This window comes from Monodelphis domestica, chromosome 4, assembly GCF_027887165.1.
Source record: "Monodelphis domestica isolate mMonDom1 chromosome 4, mMonDom1.pri, whole genome shotgun sequence".
Classification (NCBI taxonomy): Eukaryota; Metazoa; Chordata; class Mammalia; order Didelphimorphia; family Didelphidae; genus Monodelphis; species Monodelphis domestica.
Window position 1 is genome coordinate 405631687 of NC_077230.1, and position 20017 is coordinate 405651703.

Here is a 20017-nt window from a genome sequence, read left to right on the forward strand (position 1 = left end):
CCCTTGCACAGCCTCTCTCCTCTTTCCTTTCTGTCTTGGCTGGCCCCTTCCTTTGGTCATCTGTCCCTCCCTACCCAGGTCCTAGGGTTTAATGCCCGGCAGCGGAAAGCCTTCTTGAATGCCATCATGCGCTGGGGCATGCCCCCCCAGGATGCCTTCAACTCTCACTGGCTAGTCCGGGACCTTCGAGGGAAGAGCGAGAAGGAATTTAGGTAATGAGAGCCTCAGCACATCTGCTCTGGATGGTGCTATCTTGTTTTTCCAGAGGCTATTTCCTCTTGGGGGTATCCTGGCCAATTGAGCTACAGCACTGGACAGGATGGCATCATAAAATGGATGGAGTGCCAGACTTGGAGTTAGAGGACCTGGGTTCAAACCCCACCTCTCCTCCTTACCACCTTGTGACTATGAGCAAGTCACTTCCCCAATCTGGGCCTCAGTTTACCCCTTTATTAAAAAAGGGGGTTGGATTATATGATCCCAAAGGCCCCTTTCTAGGTTTAAATGCTCAGCCTCTCTAGGAACTGTGTTGAGATTTTATTTCTTTAATGGTCTGGTCAATCTTTCTTTTTCCCTGGTGGACTGTGAGCCCATGGAGGGCAGGGATCATTTCAATTTTGGGTTTGGGTATCTGACACTTAGCATAGTGCCTGGCACATAGGAGCCTCCTAATGATTGTTTGTGGATTGCAATACTGCTGATATCCCAAAGACATTGGCCAAGTCTTCTCCATATTCACCAAAGGAAACTTTCTTTGGAGATGGCAAGAGAGCTTCAAGTGTGGCGGGTGGCTGATTCTTAGTCTTGAGCATTTCTCCCTAAGATGGGGCATTTTCTCTCTTGAGCTGATGGCGCAAGGCAGAATGGGGTGTCCCATTTCCCTGGGTCAGGGGGCCGGATTAGATAACTTTTTATGCCCCATGATTCTTCCTGATAAAAATTCACCGCTGGGGAGACCCCTGCCCATTGCTACCACCCATGGCAAATCCCAGATGGCCCAGCAACAGAGACAATAGGGATTCTCTTTCCCTTGGCTGATCCTTGTGCTGCCACGGGCTCCCTGTTGTCCCCAGGGCCTATGTGTCCCTCTTCATGAGACACTTGTGTGAGCCGGGGGCCGACGGGGCAGAGACCTTTGCAGATGGTGTCCCTCGGGAAGGGCTTTCTCGACAGCACGTGCTCACCCGGATTGGAGTCATGTCACTAGTTAGGAAGAAGGTGGGTGAGTAGACTTTTACACGGGGCCCTTCAGGGATGTCTATCCTGGTTCCTGGCTCTGCTCAGGAGAGGGCATGGGCCTAGGGGTGGGAGACCCAGCCTCTTAGTGGTGGCAGGCTGGAGAGAGAAGATGATAAAGAGGAATCTAAAATGAAGGATGGGGCACTGGAAATTCAGAGGAGACAGCCACCCCCATGGCTTAGAGTGCTCTAGAAATGTGAGTTTTCATGAATAATAATAGTTATTATTAGAGCATTAGGTTAGTATTTACACTTTACAAATCATGGTACAAATATTCTCATTTTATCCTCACTACAAATCCAGGAGGTAGGTGCTTTTATTTTCCTCTTTTTACAGATGAGGAAACTGAGGCAGACAGCAGTTAAGAGGCCAGATTTGAACTCAGGTCTCCTTGACTTGAACTTCAGCCTTCTAACTGCTGGTCTACCTATATGTTATTACTGTGAATTTTGGATCTTGTCCCACTCTCTGAAATCCAAATATCCAGTGGGTGGCATTATGGACCAGAGAAGGGAAAGCAGGGTTTTGTTCTATACCATCCAGGATCTCTGTCCCCACTGATTTTGATGATTTGTGTTCCTGTCTGGATCTGGGCCAGAATTAAAGGGATTCTTCCTTGTCTGAGCAAGACCCCTAGTCATCAGGACCCGGACCTGCTCTTTGGGAGGAGGGAAGAAAACACAGGACCTCCCCTCCCCCTGTTATTGTGCCTGGATGTCTTGTTCTGTCCTGTTCTGAAGTGTCCTATTTTAGAGGGTCTTTGGAAACCAGTTATGAATGTGACCTCCTTGGTCTTAGGTCCAGGAATTTGAACACGTTAATGGGAAATATAGCACGCCTGACCTGATTCCTGAGAATAAGAAGTCCAGTGAGATCATCTCTTCAGACCCCAATACCCCAGTCCCAGCCAGCCCAGCCCATATTCCTCCTGGTCCTTTGGGGCTCCCAGGTATGTTAGGCCTCAAAGTGGCCAGTTTGGGGACTTGAAGGGAAGGGAGTGGTGAGGAATTCTCCATTGAAGTTATCATTTTTCCATTTTTCACTTCCTGTCTTGAAAGAAAAATGAGAGTTTTGACAATGAGATTGTCTTTGTCCGAGGACTATCTTTGTAGTCTAAGGACAATAGAGGAATAATATCCAAGATGGGGAAGGCTGTCAGACTATGAATGACTGCTGCCCTATACATGGGCAATTTGTGCTGAGGTCTGGGCACCATGTATCTTATCTATTTATATCTATAACCATAGCCATATCTTTTTGTACTCCTTTTTCATTTCTCTTTCTCCCCCTCCCTTCTTCCCTCTCCCTCTCCTCTTCTTTGTCTCTCTGTCTGTCTCTCCCTTTCCATCTCTGTCTCCGTCTCTCTCCCTCTCCTCTTCCTCCCTCTCTCTGTCTCTTTCCATTTCTCTCTGTCTGTCTCTGTCACTCTCTGTCTCTCTTTCTCCCTCCCCCTCTCACTTCTCTCCCTCCCTCCTCTTTCTCTCTCTCTCCCTCCCTCTGTCTCTTCTGTTTGTCTCTCTCTCTTCCCCTCTCTTTCCCTCCCTCCCTCTGTCTCTCTCTTTCCCTCTTCTCTCTCTCCCTCTCCTCTCTCTGTCTCTGTTTCTCTGTCTCTGTCTTTCCATCTCTCTCCCTCTCTTCTGTCTCTCTCCTTCTCTGTCTCTGTATTTCTCTTTCTGTTTCTCTCTATCTCTCTGTATCTTTCCCTCTCCACTCTTTGTCTCTGTTTCTGTCTCTCTGTTTTTCCATCTCTCTCTGTCTCTCTCCCTCTCCTCTTTCTCTCCCTCTCCTCTCTCCTCTCTCCTTCTTCTCTCTCTGTCTCTGTCTCTCTGCTTTTCTGTTTCCCTCTGTCTTTCTCCCTCTCCTCTCGTTGTCTCTCTGTTTCTGTCTCTCTCTGTCTTTCCATCTCTGCCCCTCTCTTTTTTCCTCTCTGTCTTTCCATCTCTCTCTGTGTCTCTCCCTCTCCTCTTTCTCTCCCTCTCCTCTCTCTGTCTCTCTGTCTCTGTCTTTCCCTCTCTCTCTCTGTCTCTCTCCCTCTCCTCTTTCTTTCCCTCTCCTCTCTCTGCCTCTCTGTTTCTCTGTCTCTGTCTTTCCATCTCTCTCTCTCTCTCTCTCTCTCTCTCTCTCTCTCTCTCTCTCTCTCTCTCCCCTCTTCTCTTTCTCTTCCTCTCTCTCCTTCTCCTCTCTCTGTCTCTGTTTCTCTGTCTCTGTCTTTCCATCTCTGTCTCTCTCTTTTTATCTCCTTCTCTCTGTCTCTGTCTTTCTGCCTCTCTCTGTCTCTCTCCCTCTCCTCTCTTTGTCTCTCTGTTTCTGTCTCTGTCTTTCCACCTCTCTTTGTCTCTCTCCCTTTCCCTCTCTGTCTCTCTCTTCTCCCTTCCTCCTCCTCTAACCCCATTGATATAGATAGATAGTTAAAAATGTCTCCAGGACATCTAGTTTTAAAAAATTAAATTTTTCCAATCTGTGAGAATCTACCTTCTTTTCCTCCCTCCATTCTCTTCCTGCCTGTACCCCCTCCACATTGAAAAAGCAAGAAAAACAAAATTTCTGTTCCAAATAGACATAGGTAAGCAAAACCAGTTCCTAGCATGGCCACAAACAAAACTGTATCTCAGTGTGCCCTCTGAGCCCATCACTTCTCTATTAGGGGAAGCCAGTCTTAGTGTGTTCTGCCATGATTCCTCTGGAATTGCGCTGATCAGGGTTCCCAAGTCTTTCTGAGGGGGTACTAGATTTTTGGAAGAGCCTTGATTGGGAGGTATGTGGACATTCTCCTCTGGGGGAGGGGAATCTAGATGATTAGGGGCCTGGAGATGATGCCATTTTAGGATTGGCTGAAGTAATTGGGGATGGGGGATGTTCAACCTGAATTTAGGAAAGATGTGATGGTGGCCTTTAAGTGTTTGAAGGTCTATTATGTAGAAGAGGGAAGAGCTGTTGTGCTTGACTGGGGAGGACAGAAAGAATGAGGAGTCATGGGATTTGGGGGAGCAGGAAGAAGTACTCAAGGGTAGATTCAAGCTTGATGCATGGAGGGCCATCCCAAAGTGGGATTGTCTCCCTCTTCCTTTATTCTTTGAATCTAGGTTCAAATAGGATGAGAAGAGCCATGATGTATTAACAAAAAGAACCTTCATTGAAATTGAATGGGGATGAGATTGGGATGGCCCTCCATGCATCAAGCTTGAATCTACCCTTGAGTACTTCTTCCTGCTCCCCCAAATCCCATGACTCCTCATTCAGCTTATAGGGGATCTTTTGGCCTCCCTACTCCCAAAAGACTTATTAGAGGAGCAGATCTGCCCCTGCGTGGGCAACCTAGAGAGCCTATTATGTTATATTATAGAGATTATATTATGTTATAATATATTATATTCCATAATGTTATATTCTGCAATATATATTATGTAGAGATTGATAGCCATTACAGAAAGAGGACAGCTGGCCAGTCTGGGTTCAAGTTGAGGTCCATACCTGTCTATGAACAGGTGTTTATAATTCTATTGGATGACTTCAGATTGTGTTTAGGGGGAGGGAAGGAAGGAAAGAATGAGGTGGTGGTGGGGGAGAGAAAGAGGGAGACAGAAGATGAGAGGGAGAGAAAGAAAAATGATGGGAGGGAGGGAGGGAGGGAAAGAGGGAGAGAAAGATGGGGAGAGAGGGGGTGGGAGGGAGAGAGAAGGAGAGATGATGGGAGGGAGAGAGACAGAGGGACAGACACACAGACAGAGAAGGAGATATAGATAGAGAGAGGATGGGAGGTAGGGAGGTAGAGAAAGATATATGGGGAGAGCGGATGGAAGGGAGAGAGAAGGAGAGATGATGGGAAGGAAAGAAAAAGAGAGACAGAGATGGGGAGAGACTGAGACAGAGAGGGAGAGAGAGGATGTGAAGTAGGGAGAAAGATAAAGGAGGAGAGGAGAGGAAGTAAAAAGAGAGGGAGAGGGAGGGAGGGAGAAAGAGAGAGGGAGAGAAAGATATATGGGGAGAGAGAGGATGGGAGGAGAAAGAAGAGATGATGGCAAGAAAAGAGAGAAAGAGGCAAAGACAGGCAGGAGGGAGAAAGAGACACAGAGATAGAGACAGAGACAGAGAAAAAGAGGAAAATAGATAGGGAGGTGGAGGTAGAGAAAGAAAGGGGTGGGGAGAGGAAGTAGAAAGTGAGAGGGAAAGGGAGGTTGGGAGAAAGAGAGGTAGAGAAAGATATATAGGGAGAAAGAGGATGTGAAGAGAGAAGAGAGATGATGGGAAGAAAAGAGAGAGACAGAGATGAGACACAAAGAAAGAGACAGAGAGGGAGAGACAGAGACAGAGACAGAGAAAATGAGGAAGAGAGATAGGGAGGTGGAGGTAGAGAAAGAAAGGGGTGGGGAGAGGAAGTAGAAAGTGAGAGGGAAAGGGAAGTTGGGAGAAAGAGAGGTAGAGAAAGATATATAGGGAGAAAGAGGATGTGAAGAGAGAGGAGAGATGATGGGAAGAAAAGAGAGACAGAGATGAGACACAAAGAAAGAGACAGAGAGGGAGAGACAGAGACAGAGACAGAGAAAATGAGGGAGATAGGGAGGTGGAGGTAGAGAAAGAGGGAGTGGGGAGAGGAAGTAGAAAGTGAGAGGGAGAGGGAGGGAAGGAGGGAGAGGAGAAAAGTGATAGGGGAGCTGGTCTCTTTTGTTCACCATGTCTCTTAGTATAAAGTGTTCCACTAGTTCTCTGTCCTCAGTCCACTCTCTGAACAAAGGACTGTATTTGGCTTTCAGTTCCCTGGCGCAGGGCTGCCCTGCAGACGCTCACATTTGCAAAGACTTTCTGACAAGTTGGAGAATGCTTGTCTGTGGTGGGGCTTCAGGCACAGCTGGTGGCTTTGCAGAATGGTGTCCAGGCTTGGCTCTGCCATCCAGCAGCATGCCTGGGCTTGGAGGGGGTTAAATGGGGAGGATATTTCCTCTCCCTCCCCTCAAGTACAGCAGAGTCAGCTCCAGCTCCTCTGAAGCCCTACCAGGGATTCTCAGAGCAGAACTCAGGCAAGGCAGGGAAGAACTGCTCAGCACTAGGGTTTGCCCCTCACTTCCCTCCTAGCTGTCACATTTCCTGCTGAGCTTAGAGCACCAGATAGCCAGCCAAGTATGTTTCCCACCCACCTATGCCACTATGTCAGCCTGGATTGTTACTGACATTATTAATATTATTATTATTATACTTTAGCAAGTTTGGTAGTTGAATGGAGGCTAGTGAAGAGTCAAGAGACTTGAGGCAGACAGACCCACTGGCAGCTAGTGAAGAAGTCCTAGTGTAAGGTGCTGAGGGCCTGCACCAAGGAAGGAGAGTGTAAATGGGGAGAAGGGGACACATGAGAGATTATTCAGGGGGAAAATCAGCAGGCCTTGGCAGCTCCTTGGATACAGGGCCCAAGAGAGACCCAGGAGTCTCAGGTGCCACTGAGGTTGCCAGCTGGGGAGGCTGGGGGGTCTCCTTGGTGGTATTAGGGGAAAAGTTTTTGGGGAAAGATGATGAGTTCTGTTTGGGACTCCATGTTGGATTGGGAAGGGACAGTTTTCTCCACTTTGGGTCATGCAACAAAGGCATGGCATGCTTCCTTAGGAAGGTCCACACTGGCCACTTGGGCATGGGAAATGGCTCTAATCACACTAGACCGAAATGGCTGTGGGATTCTACCTCCCTCTTTTCTAATGAGTTTCCAGGGAGCCCTTTTCCTTCACCCTTCTTTTTATTCTAAACCATGGCATGGCCTCATTGATTCTAGGTGGGCTGGGGACCTGAGCCCCCCAAATCTGGGGAGATCCATGAGCTTTTATTCACAGTTTTAGCAAAAAAAGCCCTTACCTTCTCTCTTAGAATCAGAGAATTAGAGGATTCCAAGGCAGAAAAAGCAAAATGTTTTTGAAGAAATGAACATTAGGGAGGATGAGATGTGTATGTGGCATGACAAGTTAAGTAGAAGGAACCCAAGATATTTAGTCCATGGAAGGACAGACTCAAGGACATGATAACAGTCTTTGATGTATGTGAAGGGACTGAATGTGATGGAAAGGAGGGAGGAGATTTATTTGAGCTGGCATCAATAGGCTGAGCCCAGAGCAGTGTCTGGAAGCTGCCCAGATGTCAGGTTGGGTTTGAAATCAAGAAAGACTTCTTAGCAATCACAAATGTCCCAAGGTGGAATGGACTGACTCAGGAGCTCTAGTGTTTCTCCATAGGCAAGAGGAGGGATGATCACTTGTCCGGCGGGATAAAGAGGGCTGAAGTGGTTCCCTGCTGAGATTTCTTCTAGCTCTCAGGGTCTGTGGTCCATTAGAATGTGGACTCACTGAGATCAGTAGGGCTTATTTTGTATCTCATGTGGGTATCCCCAGTGCCTGGCACATACATAGTAGATACTTAATAATTGCTAGTTGACCCCTATTAAGAAAGGTGGTCCAGAGGATAGAGCACCAGATCTGGAGACAGAAAGACCTGAATTTAAAACTAGTCTTAGATACTTGCTAGCTGTGTGACCCTGGGCAAGTCAATTAACCCTCTTGACCTTAGTTTCCTCATTTATATAATGAGCTAGAGAAGGAAATGGCAAACAACTCCAATATCTTTGCCAAGAATTCCCTAAATGGCATCACCAAGAGTTGGACATGACTGAAATGACTGAACAACAAATTAACAAGGGAGAAATAGTAAAGCAAAATCAATTAGGTCTGACAGCATATAGACAACATTCTTGCACCCTTTACCCTACATTTTGACCACAAAGAGGGAGGTGTGTTTCACCATTTGCCTTTTGGGACCAGTTGGCCAATGAGCAAGCATTTCCTAAGAACTTTGTGCAAGGAACCTCTCTGAATGATGGGGATACAAATGCAAAGAATGAAACTATCCTTGCTCTCAAGGAGTTTCCATTCTGATTGGGGAACAGGAAGACTATTTCTAAGTTTATGTTGGTCACACTACATTTATTCTTTGTTCAGTTGCCTTTTAATTTAAGAAGGTAGTTTTTTAAAAAAAATCCCTATCATTGTGCTTATTGTGTAAATGGTTCTCTTGGGTTCTGCTTTCTTCCATTTATTTTGAGTCTTCCCAATGCCTCATGGGATTGTTCTAAAATGATAGATTCTATCCTTATCTGTTGGGCAAGCTTAGAAAGAAGTCTCCCAGTCTATGGAGTTGGGACTAGGCTGTTGGAGGTGGGAGTTTGGGGACAGAGCCCACCACTGTGGTCATTTTTCAGGTATTGTTGTTTCAGACAAAATGGAAGCCCAGCTGGGCTTCTTGGATGAAAAAGAACAAATGGAACAGAAACCCCCCAAACCTCCTGAACTTCAGGTAGGAGAGGGCCCTTTTAGAGTCCTGGATACACCCCAGAATACTAGGGTAGTGGGTGGTGGATACAGGTCTGAGTCCCAAGTGATGAGAAATGGCCTTTGGGGAAGTTAGTCCATTGGTAACTGGCCTCTCAGTAGGAAAAATGGCTATTTTCATATCTCCTTTAAATGTAAAGGGTCCCTGCTACTGTTTTCTTGGGAAGGAAGGACTCTGATCAGCCTTGTTTTGCCTAGTTCCCCCTTTTCTACATCTTTCAATGGGGATACTCCTTTATCCTTCTGGGCCTCACTTTCCTCACTTGTAAATGGAAAGGCTTGGACTAGATGCCTTCAGACTCTTATTTGTGGGGAGGAGGCCTAGGGAATGTCTCAGACTGTTCCAAGACAGAGATCTAGGTTTCCTGCATTTCCTAGCTTAGAAAAAGCAAGTTGGTCAAGGGTGATATGGGATTTAAGTGGCAACTCATGGTTCCTTCTCTCTCCACTGTAAGGATCCCTAAGAAGAGACAGCATGGCAGTTTGAATAGAGTATCAGAAGACTCAGGTTCAAATCCTGCCTTAGACATTACTGATTGTGTGACCCTAGACAAGCCATTTTGCTTTTGTTTGTCTCAGCTTCCTCATCTATTAAAACGAGAGTGAATTGGACCTGATGGCTTCTCAGGGCCCTTTCAGCTCTAAGTCTCTGATACTATTATAAGAATGAGGTAGGTGCTATTTGCATTATTTTTATCCTCATTTTACAGATGAGGAAACTGAGGTTCAGAGATTTTTTAAAGTGACTTATTCATGGTGGCACAGCTAGGAAGTGTTAGAGGCAAGATTTGAACCAAAGTCTTCCTTATGCCAAGCCCAGTGCTCTCTCCACTATGCTCCCAGCTCTTAGATTCTAGCCGATATCTGGTGCTGATGACACCTAGGTGACAGTGGGGGTTCTTACCTCTGGATCAGCTGACTACAACTCTTCCCCAATGTCCAGATTCCAGGGATGCCCACTGACAGAGGGGATGGTGAGGAGAAGCATGAGAACCTTGAAAACAAAGAGAGATCCCGAGAAGAGAGGAGGGAAGAGAATGAAAAGATTGATCCCTCCACAGATCAGCTGCTCAAAGGTGCCTGTCTATCCAGAAGCCCAGGCTTTGACCACCCCACACCCTAGGGTTTGGGACCTCCCAGGCCATCAGGTTCACCACCTTCCTGCCCATGCAGGAATGACCAGATCTCTTCTACTCTTAGACCCACAGGCAGTCTCCTGGCCTCCCCTGGGAGTAAAGGAAGGCTATTTCTTTAATATTCTGAGAGGGAGCATGTAGCCAGACTTGGACCTCTAGGCTCCTTCTCCCAGCATGGTCTCAGGATAAGCTCTGCCTAGGACAGCTCATTCCTTCTGGCTTTTTAGTTATGCCCAATTTCCCTGTCTTATGCCTTCCAGATGATGCATTCCCTGACAAAGATAAATCCCTGGAGAAGATGGAGTTAAATCTGGGCCACGGCAGAGGGGATGACAAAGATTTCCGGCCAGGTATAGGACCTGGGAGGGAGGGAGAAAAGGAAGAAGAGCAGGCTAAGTGCTGCCTTAAAAATTTGTACTCCTTTAAAGCTCAAGTCAATACTACTTCCCACAGGGAGCCTTCCCTGATTTCTCTCAGATTCTTCCAACTTCCTTGCTTCCATTCTTCCAGATTTCTTCCGGCACTTCCCCCCTCCCTAATGCACTAATAGTATTTTCTTTTATCATTTAAGTGTGTATTGTGTGAAAGGCAGTGTGGTCTAATGGGTAGAGACTTGGCTTGGGAGCCAGGAAGACCTGGAGAGCAGGTGTTGACCTGTATTGATAAAGGGGGTTCCCTCAATGAATGAAATCATTGTCTCTGTCTCCATCCTTCTAGAGGCCGTCTTCTCTGAGCATGGCATCCTTCTTCAGTACCACGGACAGTGCTTGTCCACAGTGTGCTCTTAATAAGTGGGGTTTTAGTTGTGAACTCCAGGTCTGGGCTGTCAGGAGAACATCTGGGAGCTTTAAAAAGAAGCTCTAAGTCCATAGCATTCACATGCTTTATTTTTATTTTTTTAAACTCTTAAATTTGGAATCTGTACTGAGTCTTGGTTCCAAGGCAGAAGAGCGGTAAGGGCTAGGCAATGGGAGATAAGTGACTTACCTAGGGTCATATAGCTAGGGGAGTATCTGAGGTCCCATTTGGACCCAGGACCTTCTGTCTCCTAAATCACCCAGCTGTCCCCCATCACACACTTGATTCTTATTACCAGACAATCCTTTAGTCCCCAGGAGCATATGGTACTGCCCAAAGAACTTTTGTATTCATTGCCTTACCTGGTTTGGTAGTTGATGCTAGCTGATTTCCTCAGTTCCTGCGTAGAGCCAGTCTGGGTTCTGACCTCCTTACCTGTCCCTCTGATGTCAGTTAAACATTTATTAAGCGCCTGTTGTATGTAAGGCTTCGTGTTATGGGAAAGGAATACAAAGAAAGAAAGCATGGTTCCTGTAAGTTTGAAGCTCACAGTCTCATGGAGATGATTCACCAATGACTATGGCCATATAAGTTATAGACAGGATAAATAGAAGGTAGTCACCAGAGAAGGGACACTAGAACTAAAAGGGATGGGGAAGGGGCAGCTAGGTGACTGACTCAGTGGGTAGAGAGCCAGGCCTGGAGATGGGAAGCTCTGGGTTAAAATCTAGCCTCATATTCTTCTTAGCTGTGTGATCCTGGGCAAGTCACTTGACTGTCATTGTGTAGCCTTTACCCTCTTTTCTGCCTTGGGTCCAATACACAGTATGGATTCTAAGTTGGAACGTAAGGGTTTTAAAGAAATAATAATAAACAATAGGGGGCAGTGGGTGGCTCAGTGGATTGAAAGCCAAGCCCAGAGTTGGGAGGTCTTTGTTCTAATCTGGCCTCAGACACTTCTTAGTTGTGTGACACTGGGCAAGTCACTTGACTGCCATTGCCTAGCCTTTACCTTTCTTCTGCCTTGGAACAAATACACAGTGTTGATACTATGTTGGAAGGTAAGAGTTTTAAAAGAAAAAGGGATGGGGAAAAGCTTCCTGTAGAATGTGGGATTTTAGCTGATGCTCGAAGGTAGCTAAGGAAGCCAGATGAATGATCAGCTTGCTAGAAAAATAAATTTATCCATGATGCATTTTGAAGTTTAATCTGCATTATTAACATCTTTATCACTTTCTAAAGTCTAGACAATAAAAAAAATCAAGTCTTTGGTAGCATTTGCCAAATAGCTGTGGGGGTAGTGGAAGCTAACGGGTAGGGGCAAAGATAGGATAGGATGCCAATTTCAAGGAACAGCTAATCCTTCAGGTTGGCATAAACCTAGGGTGGTAATAAGGACTCAATCTAGAAAGGCAAATGTAGGTTGAGGAATTTGTATTTACCTGAGAGGCAGGCAGTAGGGAGCTATGGAGGGATCTTAACCAGGGGAATTACACAGCCAGATTTGTGCTCTGGGAAGAATATTTGCGGAGTGCCCAGAAGCAATTAGGGTCTGATACAAAGTAGGAGGCACTGGCCATAGTCCTGGTGACAGGTGATAAGTCGTCCTCAACCCTTTGTGTTGTTAACCCTTTCTAATCCCTGACCAGGGATGGATACGAAAAGTTTGGTTTTTCAGATTTTCATTTGCCCTGTGGTTTTCTTCTGCTCTGTCAGAGGACTCCAAGGTAGAAGAGAAGGAAACAGCAGAAAGCCAGCAAAATGGGGAAAAAGAAGATGATGAGGATGGGAAGAAGGACGACAAGAACGGGAAATTTAAATTCATGTTTAACATTGCCGACGGGGGATTCACAGGTAACACACAGGGGGCTGTGTAGACAGTGGGACCCAGGGACTGAGGTTGGAGTGGGGTGGGGACCATTTATCTTTGACCTAAGGGGAATGGGCTCCCTGGTAGGGTAGATTAGGGGACCCTGTGGACCTTGGCTTGGAACCCTCTTCTAGGAATGGCCCATCTCCTGCAGGCACAGGGTGCTTGAGGGGAAGAACATCATAGAAAACAGGCTCACAATTCAATTTCTCTTCCTGGCCTCCCATCAGAACTCCCCTGCCCTGTTCCTCAGTCCCAACCCACAGCTCCAATCTCTACTCAGGCGAATTAGATGAACTAAGATTCCAAGAAAAGTTAGGAAATGTTTTTAAAGTGCCCACTGTGTGCTAGCTGCCAAGGACTCATCATAAAAATTCATTCTGAAAGTGCTCAAAGGTTTTTGACAGGAGTTTTACCAGGGGTAGAATGAGCCTTTTATCAGTAGTAGGGCAGCTGGGTGGCACAGGAGATAGAGCACCAGACCTGGAGTCAGGAAGACCTGAGTTTGAATCCTGACTTAGAAATTTACTAGCTGGCTGTCCTTGGGCAAGTTGTTTCACTACTGTCTGCCTCAGTTTTCTCACCTGGGAAGTGGAGGTAATAACAGCATCTACTTTACAGGGTTCTTGTGAGGATCCTATGAAGCTTCACAAAGCATTGTACAAATGCTAGCTATTATTATTTTTTACCTTGTGTGGGGAACTCCCAATGTGGGGCTTCCCTCCATTCAAGAATGTTGGCAACTCTTTTGTAGCTCCTCATCTTAAGAGAGCTGCCTTGGGCATCAGGAGAGGTTGAGTGACTTGTCCAGGACACAGCCAGTAGGTGTCAGGAGGATGGAACTTGAATCAGGTGTGTGTCCTCCTGACATCAAGGCCAGTCCTCTATCTGCTATGCCACCCTGCAAGGATTATCATGCCCATTTTACAGATGAGGGAAACAGACACACAGTAAATGTGTGACTAACTCATGGAAAGAAGTTAATGACCAATCATGGCTAAGTGTGCTCCTCCCCCTTTCCCTCGCCCTTCTTCCCCATCTCTTTAGGTTGCCCATGGACATTGTCACAGGGGGCTCTTAGACATAGTGTTGTCATTCCTTCGTAGTGACTTCCGTGGTGGGCATCTCAGGCACTGTGACAGGTTATCCCAAAGGGCAGATGCTTTCTGGTGAGGGGGATGGGGATGTTCCCAGATCCCTCAGGTCATACACTCTGTTTCCTTCTCCCCATGGCTGTCTCACCGCTCTCTCCACCCTCCTCTTTTCTCTTGTGGTTTTTGGTCCTTCAGAATTGCACACGCTGTGGCAGAATGAGGAGCGTGCGGCTGTCTCCTCAGGGAAGATCTATGACATTTGGCATCGGCGCCATGATTACTGGCTTCTGGCGGGTATCGTGACGTATCCTTGGTGATGTCAGGCAGGGCTTCCTGAGCCCCTGGGGCCTTGGCTCCTGGCGATGATGCCCAGGGTGCCAGCCCAGGGAGGCTGCTCATGGCAGGCAGGGGCAGGGGAAAGAAGGAAGGGGAGCATCATATCTTAGGAGCAATATTGCCAGACTGGAAGACATCCAGAAGAGAGCAACTGGGATGGTAAAGGGACTCAAGGCAATGGTGGAATTGGGGGTCTTTAGCTTGGAGGTGAGAAGACTCAGGGAAACCTGAAGAACAGCCTTCAGAGGAGGGATGAGCCTTCTCTACTTGGTCCCAGAGGGCAGGACCTGGAGCAATGAGGGGAGGTGCAGAGAGACAGAGCTGCACCAGTGAGGCAAAAATTCCCAATAATTAGAGCTCTTTAAAAGAAGAACATAGATTTAGAGGTAGAACAGACTTCAGAGAATCTCTGAGAATATTGTTGGTATTATTCAGTTGTCTGACTTTCTGTGACCCATTAGGGGATTTCTGGGCAAAGATGCCAGAATGTTTTGCCACTTCCTTTTCATTTTACAGTTGAGGAAACTGGGGCAAACAGGATTAAGTGACTTGCCAAGGGTCACACAACTAGGAAGTGTCTGAGGCTGGATTTGAACTCAGGTCTTTCTGTTATCAGGTCCAGAGCTCTATCCAGTGTACCACCTAGCTGCCTTGTATCCAGTTTCATCCCCTCATTTTAAAGAGGAGGAAACTGAGAGTTGGACTTGCCCAAGACCATATAAGTAGCAAGGATTTGAATTCAGGCCCTCTGAATCTAATTCCAGGAGTCTGAGCAACCTTGGAAGGTGATGGGCTTGATATGGAGGTCTTTTAAGTAAAAACTGAATGGTCCAAGGTATGGTATAAGGGATTGATCAGGACAGGTTGGGCTCGATGGTCCCTGAGATCCTAGGATCTTAATCTTTTACCAGGTGCCCAGCCAGCTTCCTCTAAGGCCAGTTGCCTTCCTCATTCAGTTTCTCCCTTAACGTGTTTCCTGTGCTCAGGCACGGCTATGCCCGATGGCAGGATATCCAGAATGACCCCCGCTACGTGATCCTCAATGAGCCCTTCAAGTCTGAGATCCACAAGGGCAATTACCTGGAGATGAAAAACAAATTCCTGGCTCGAAGGTTTAAGGTTGGTCGCCCAGAACAAATGAGGGAGGTGGTAGAAGAAACTGAGGCTCGCAGAAATTTGTTTATTTGTCACAGGTCACACAGCAAAGTGATGGCAGGGGAGGCCAATGGAAATCCAGGTGTCCTGAGTTTCACCTTAGCATATTTGTCCCTTCCCCATACTCTAGAGCTTGTTCTTTCTACTCCATCACGAAAGCGCAGGGCCTGAAAATGACAGCAGGGCAGTCAGCTGGAAGAACTGGCAAATGGATCTAAAAAGCATTTCTGGAGAGTTTACTGTGTGCCAAGCACCTTGTCATGCCAGGGATGCACATCAACACAAAAGCCAGACAGTTTCTGCCCTCAGTGAACTTATATTTGAACACAGGGAGGTTACACATACTGAGGAATGGCGCCCAGGGGGAGAGCAGTGTTTTGGTTTGGACAGATAGAGATAGATGTGGGATAGAGCTAGAGAGCTAGAGAGGGGATAAAGAGAGGATAGAGACAGAGAGATAATAGAGATGGGATGGAGACAGATAACAGAGATGGGTAGAGACAGAGATAAGATAAAGAGAGGATAGAGTTAGAGAGATAATAGAGATGGGATGGAGACAGATAATAGAGATGGGTAGAGACAGAGATAGAGATAAGATAAAGAGAGGATAGACTTAGAGAGATAATAGAGATGGAGTAGAGATAGAGATAGAGGTGGGATATAGAGAGGTAAATAGAGATAGGATAGAGAGAGGATAGAAATACGGAAATAATAGAGATGGTATGGAGATAGATAATAGAGATGGAGTAGAGATAGAGGTGGTATATATAGAGATAAATAGATATCGAATAGAGAGAGGATAGAAATATGGAAATAGTAGAGATGGGATAGAGATAGAGAGATAATAGAGATGGAGTAGAGATAGAGATAGAGGTGGGATATAGAGAGGTAAATAGAGATGGGATAGAGAGAGAATAGAAAGGGAAATAGTAGAGATGAGATGGATATAGATTAATAGAGATGGATGACAGAGTGACAGAGACAGGATAAAGAGAGGATAGAGCTAGAGAGATAATAGAGATGGAGTAGAGATAGATATGGGGTATAGAGATAGAGAGGAGATAAAGAGAATAGAGATAGATGGAGTAGAGGAGAGATAAAGAAGATAGAGGTAAAGAGACAGAGATGGGATAGATAGAGGATAGAGATGGGATAAAGATAGAGAGATAAATAGAAATGGAATAGAGACAGAGACAGAGAAGGAGATGGGGTTGAGAGAGACAGGATAGTGATAGAGAGATAGTAGAGATGGGATGGAGATAGAGGGATAATAGAGATGAAATAGAGATGGACATAGAGACAGGATAGAGCTTGATAGAAAGAGATAGAGATGGGATAGAAATAGAGATGGAGATAGAGATATCAGAGATGGGGTAGAGATAGAGGTGGGAATGGGATAGAGATAGAGAGATAGAGATGGGATAGAAAGAGATGGAGATGGAATGGAGATAGAGAAAGATGGGAAATAGATAGAGATGGAGATGGGGATAGAGTGGAGTCATAGGAGAGAAGATTGACACATGTTGTTTTCCAGGAGCAAGGGTGGTCTTGATTTGATTATGGTTTCAGAATTGGAAGTCTGGGGGAAAAGGAGAGCATAGCTGGGGATGGTATGCATGTGTTGGCTGGTGGATAGGGGGTGGCAAGAAGGAGACCAGGCAGGAAAGGGAAGTGTGGCTGGGGCTGCTTGACTCTAGTGGGCTATGTGAAGCCCTCCTTAGTCAGATCCAGGCTGAATGGGGGAAGGAAGGCATGAAGATGACAAGAGGATGGGAATGCTGGGATTGATCACTGTCTTCAGATATTTGGAGAGCTAGGATGGAAGTGGATGCTTTGGAGAGCAAAAAGTCTGCAGAGAGACAAACATAGCATTTCGTTTTCTTTCTTCTTTTTAAAATTTGAAATTTCTTCTACACAATGACTAATATGGAAACATGTTTTACATGGTTGCACATGTAAAAATCTATATTAGATTGCTTTCTGCCTCAGGAAAGGGGGAGGGCAAGGAGGGAGGAAGAGAATTTGGAACTCAAAACTTAAAAAAAAAAAGAATGTAAAAATTGTTTTTACATGTAATAGGGGAAAAAAGAAACTTTTTAAAATTTGGAACTCAAAACTTAAAAAAAAAGAATGTAAAAATTGTTTTTACATGTAATAGGGGAAAAAAGAAACTTTTTAAAAAGAATAGAGAAACCTGCCACTCCCTCACCCACTGTCCCATTACATTGGAATCTTCTGATTCTATTGTTCCTCTGCAGGAGAGAAAACAGAGCCAGGGAGAAGAGTAGAGGGGATGAAGGGAAAGGGCACGATGAGTCAGTCTGTGGCCATGGGACCAAGGCTCAGTGAGATTGTTAGAATGGAAGCTCCTTGAGAGCTGGCACTGTTGTCTCACTCTTCATGCTTGTAACCTTGATACTTAGCTTAAAGAAGGTGTTTCATGAATGCTTGCTTGATCAGCAGCTACTTCTTGAGCTCCTTTCTCTCTCTAGTCACTTAGACCCATTCCTTTCTCTCTATCTACTTAGCCATCCTCAGAGTTCAGGCCGTCATCCCTTTTTCCTCAGACAATTGCAGGAGCCTCCTAATAAGCCTCCAGCTCTCTTTTCTCCAATCCATTCTCCAAAAGAGCTGCCAAATGGCTATTCCCTAAATCCCAATCTGACCATGTTATTCCACTGCTCAAGAATTTTTGGTGGCTCCCTTCTGTTTTTTTTTTTTTAATCTGTGCCTTCTTAGCATCACTACTGGGTATTGGTTCCAAGGCAGAAGAGAGGTGAGGGCTAAGTAATGGGGATTAAGTGACCTGCCCAGGGTTACACAGCTAGGAGACATCTGAGGCCAGATTTGAACTCAGGACCTCCTAGGTCTCTAGACCTGGCTCTCAATCCACTGAGTCATCCAGCTACTCTTCCCTATTGTCTTAAGAACCTTTGCTTGGAATTTAAAGCCCTTTACAACCTGGTTCTAGCTTACCTTTCCAGATTTATTCTATATTAACCACCTATGTGCCAGCCAACTTGTCTTGCTATATTCTGTCTTGCTAGCACTTGGCTAGTCCACCATGCTTAGAATACTTTCCTTCTTTATATCCTTTACTTCTGTCGAGGCTTAGCTTAGGTGCCTCCTCCTACAAGAAGCCTTCCCTTATTCTTCCCTGAGATTCTCCCCTCTCCCTACCACTCCCCTCATCCATCATTAGTCCTTCCTCCCAACCAAAAGTAATTTTGTATTTACTTCACACACACATTATTAAAAAAGATCAGACCTGTTCTTACCATACCGCAGGGAGCTCCCTGGGAGAAAACTCCCTCTCCCAATACCCACCCTGCATTTATAGTCTTAGAAAACTGCCTGGGGCTCTGGGAGATTAGGGATTGATGGAGGCTCATCCAGCCAGGATGTGTCAGTGGCACGATTTGAATCCCAAACTTCCTCTCTTGTAGCCACTCTGCCACTGCTTTGCACTTCATCCCCATAGCAGATTGATTGTTGTGGGGCAAAGATTGTCCTTTTTGCCATCTCTCTGTGTCCCTGGACAGAGCGCAGAATGTTGAAATGGAAATATAAGGATGAATAAGAGACTCTTTGCCCTTCGGAAGCTTATGGTTTAATTGGGAAGTAGAATACATAGACACACATGAACACTCACAGACGCAGACCCAGAACCACATGGTTCAGTCATTTTTCACTTGGGGCCAACTCTTTGTGATCCCATTTGGGTTTTCTTGACAAAAATACTGGAGTGGCTTGCCATTTCCTTCTCCAGCTCATTTTATCAATGAGGAAACTGAGGCAGAGTGGAGGAACTTGTATGGGGTCACACAGCTAAGACATTCCAGTGGTTGGCCATTTCCTTCTCCAGCTCATTTTATAGATGAGGAAACTGAGGCAGAATGAAGGCACTTGTCTAGGGTCAAACAATTAAGACACTGGAGTGGTTGGCTGTTTCCTTCTCCAGCTCATTTTACAGATGAGGAAGTTGAGGCAGAATGAAGGGACTTGTCCAGGGTCACACAGCTAAGACAATAGAGTGGTTGGCCATTTCTTTCTCCAGCTCATTTTACAGATGAGGAAGCTGAGGCAGAATGAAGAGACTTGTCCAGGGTCACACAGCTAAGACAACAGAGTGGTTGGCCATTTTCCTTCTCCAGCTCATTTTACATATGTGGAAACTGAGGCAAACTGGGTTGAGTGACTTGCTCAGGGTCATACAGTTTGTACATATTGTTGGCCAGATTTGAACTCAGGAAGATGAGTCTTCCTGACTCCAGACCCAGAACTCTAGTCACTGTACCACCAGGAGAAGAGGATGGAATGATAAAGGCACAGTTTTCTGCTTCAGATTTCTTTCTGTGCTATTCCAGCCTGGTCAGGTTTGCTGGGCAGAGGAGGGAGGCTAGTGGGTTACCAGGATGAAGGTGAAGGAGGAAGCTCAAGGAGGAATATTGTATTACCCCCCCCCCCCATTCTGTTCCAGCTTCTAGAGCAGGCGCTAGTGATCGAAGAACAGCTCAGGAGGGCTGCGTACCTCAACATGACCCAAGACCCCAACCATCCAGCCATGGCCTTGAATGCTCGTCTGGCCGAAGTGGAATGCCTTGCCGAGAGCCACCAGCACCTGTCCAAGGAGTCCCTGGCTGGGAACAAGCCTGCCAATGCTGTCTTGCATAAGGGTGAGTGGCCATGTCTAACCTTTGCCTCCGGCCAGGTCATCAGTGTAGGGAGATCCTGGTGAAGCCATGGCCAGCGCCCATGTAGGGTCAGTACCGTAAGAGTTGCCTGGAACATTGAGAGCTTTAAGGGTTGCTTTATTTTATTTTATTTTATTTGGTTGTTGTTGTTTTAAATAACTACTTGACCCAGTGGATGGAGTACTGGACCAGGAGTCTGATCTGAGTTCAAATCCACCCTCAGTCCCTTCCTAGCTATGGGATTCTGGGCAAGTTAACCATTATCTGATCCAGTTTTCTCATCTGTAAAATGGAGATAATAATAGCCCTTTTCTTCTCAGGGTTTCTGTGAGGATAA

The 20017-nt window shown here is 46.0% G+C and overlaps 1 protein-coding gene across 7 annotated transcripts in view; it reads left to right on the forward strand.

Annotated features, from left to right (window-relative positions):
- The window catches only part of LOC100026490 (chromodomain-helicase-DNA-binding protein 5), a 63117-nt gene that overhangs the window by 26547 nt on the left and 16553 nt on the right, over positions 1-20017 (forward strand). For 5 of the 7 annotated variants that reach the window (XM_056795934.1, XM_056795931.1, XM_056795937.1 and 2 more), the window contains 10 exons: positions 79-212; positions 1074-1218; positions 2038-2188; positions 8468-8562; positions 9541-9673; positions 9994-10083; positions 12248-12385; positions 13691-13799; positions 14818-14950; positions 19467-19662. In XM_056795934.1, coding sequence (XP_056651912.1) covers positions 79-212; positions 1074-1218; positions 2038-2188; positions 8468-8562; positions 9541-9673; positions 9994-10083; positions 12248-12385; positions 13691-13799; positions 14818-14950; positions 19467-19662 — 1324 coding nt within the window. The remainder of the gene's footprint in view (positions 1-78; positions 213-1073; positions 1219-2037; positions 2189-8467; positions 8563-9540; positions 9674-9993; positions 10084-12247; positions 12386-13690; positions 13800-14817; positions 14951-19466; positions 19663-20017) is intronic. The other 2 variants (XM_056795932.1, XM_056795935.1) reach the window with 1 other exon arrangement.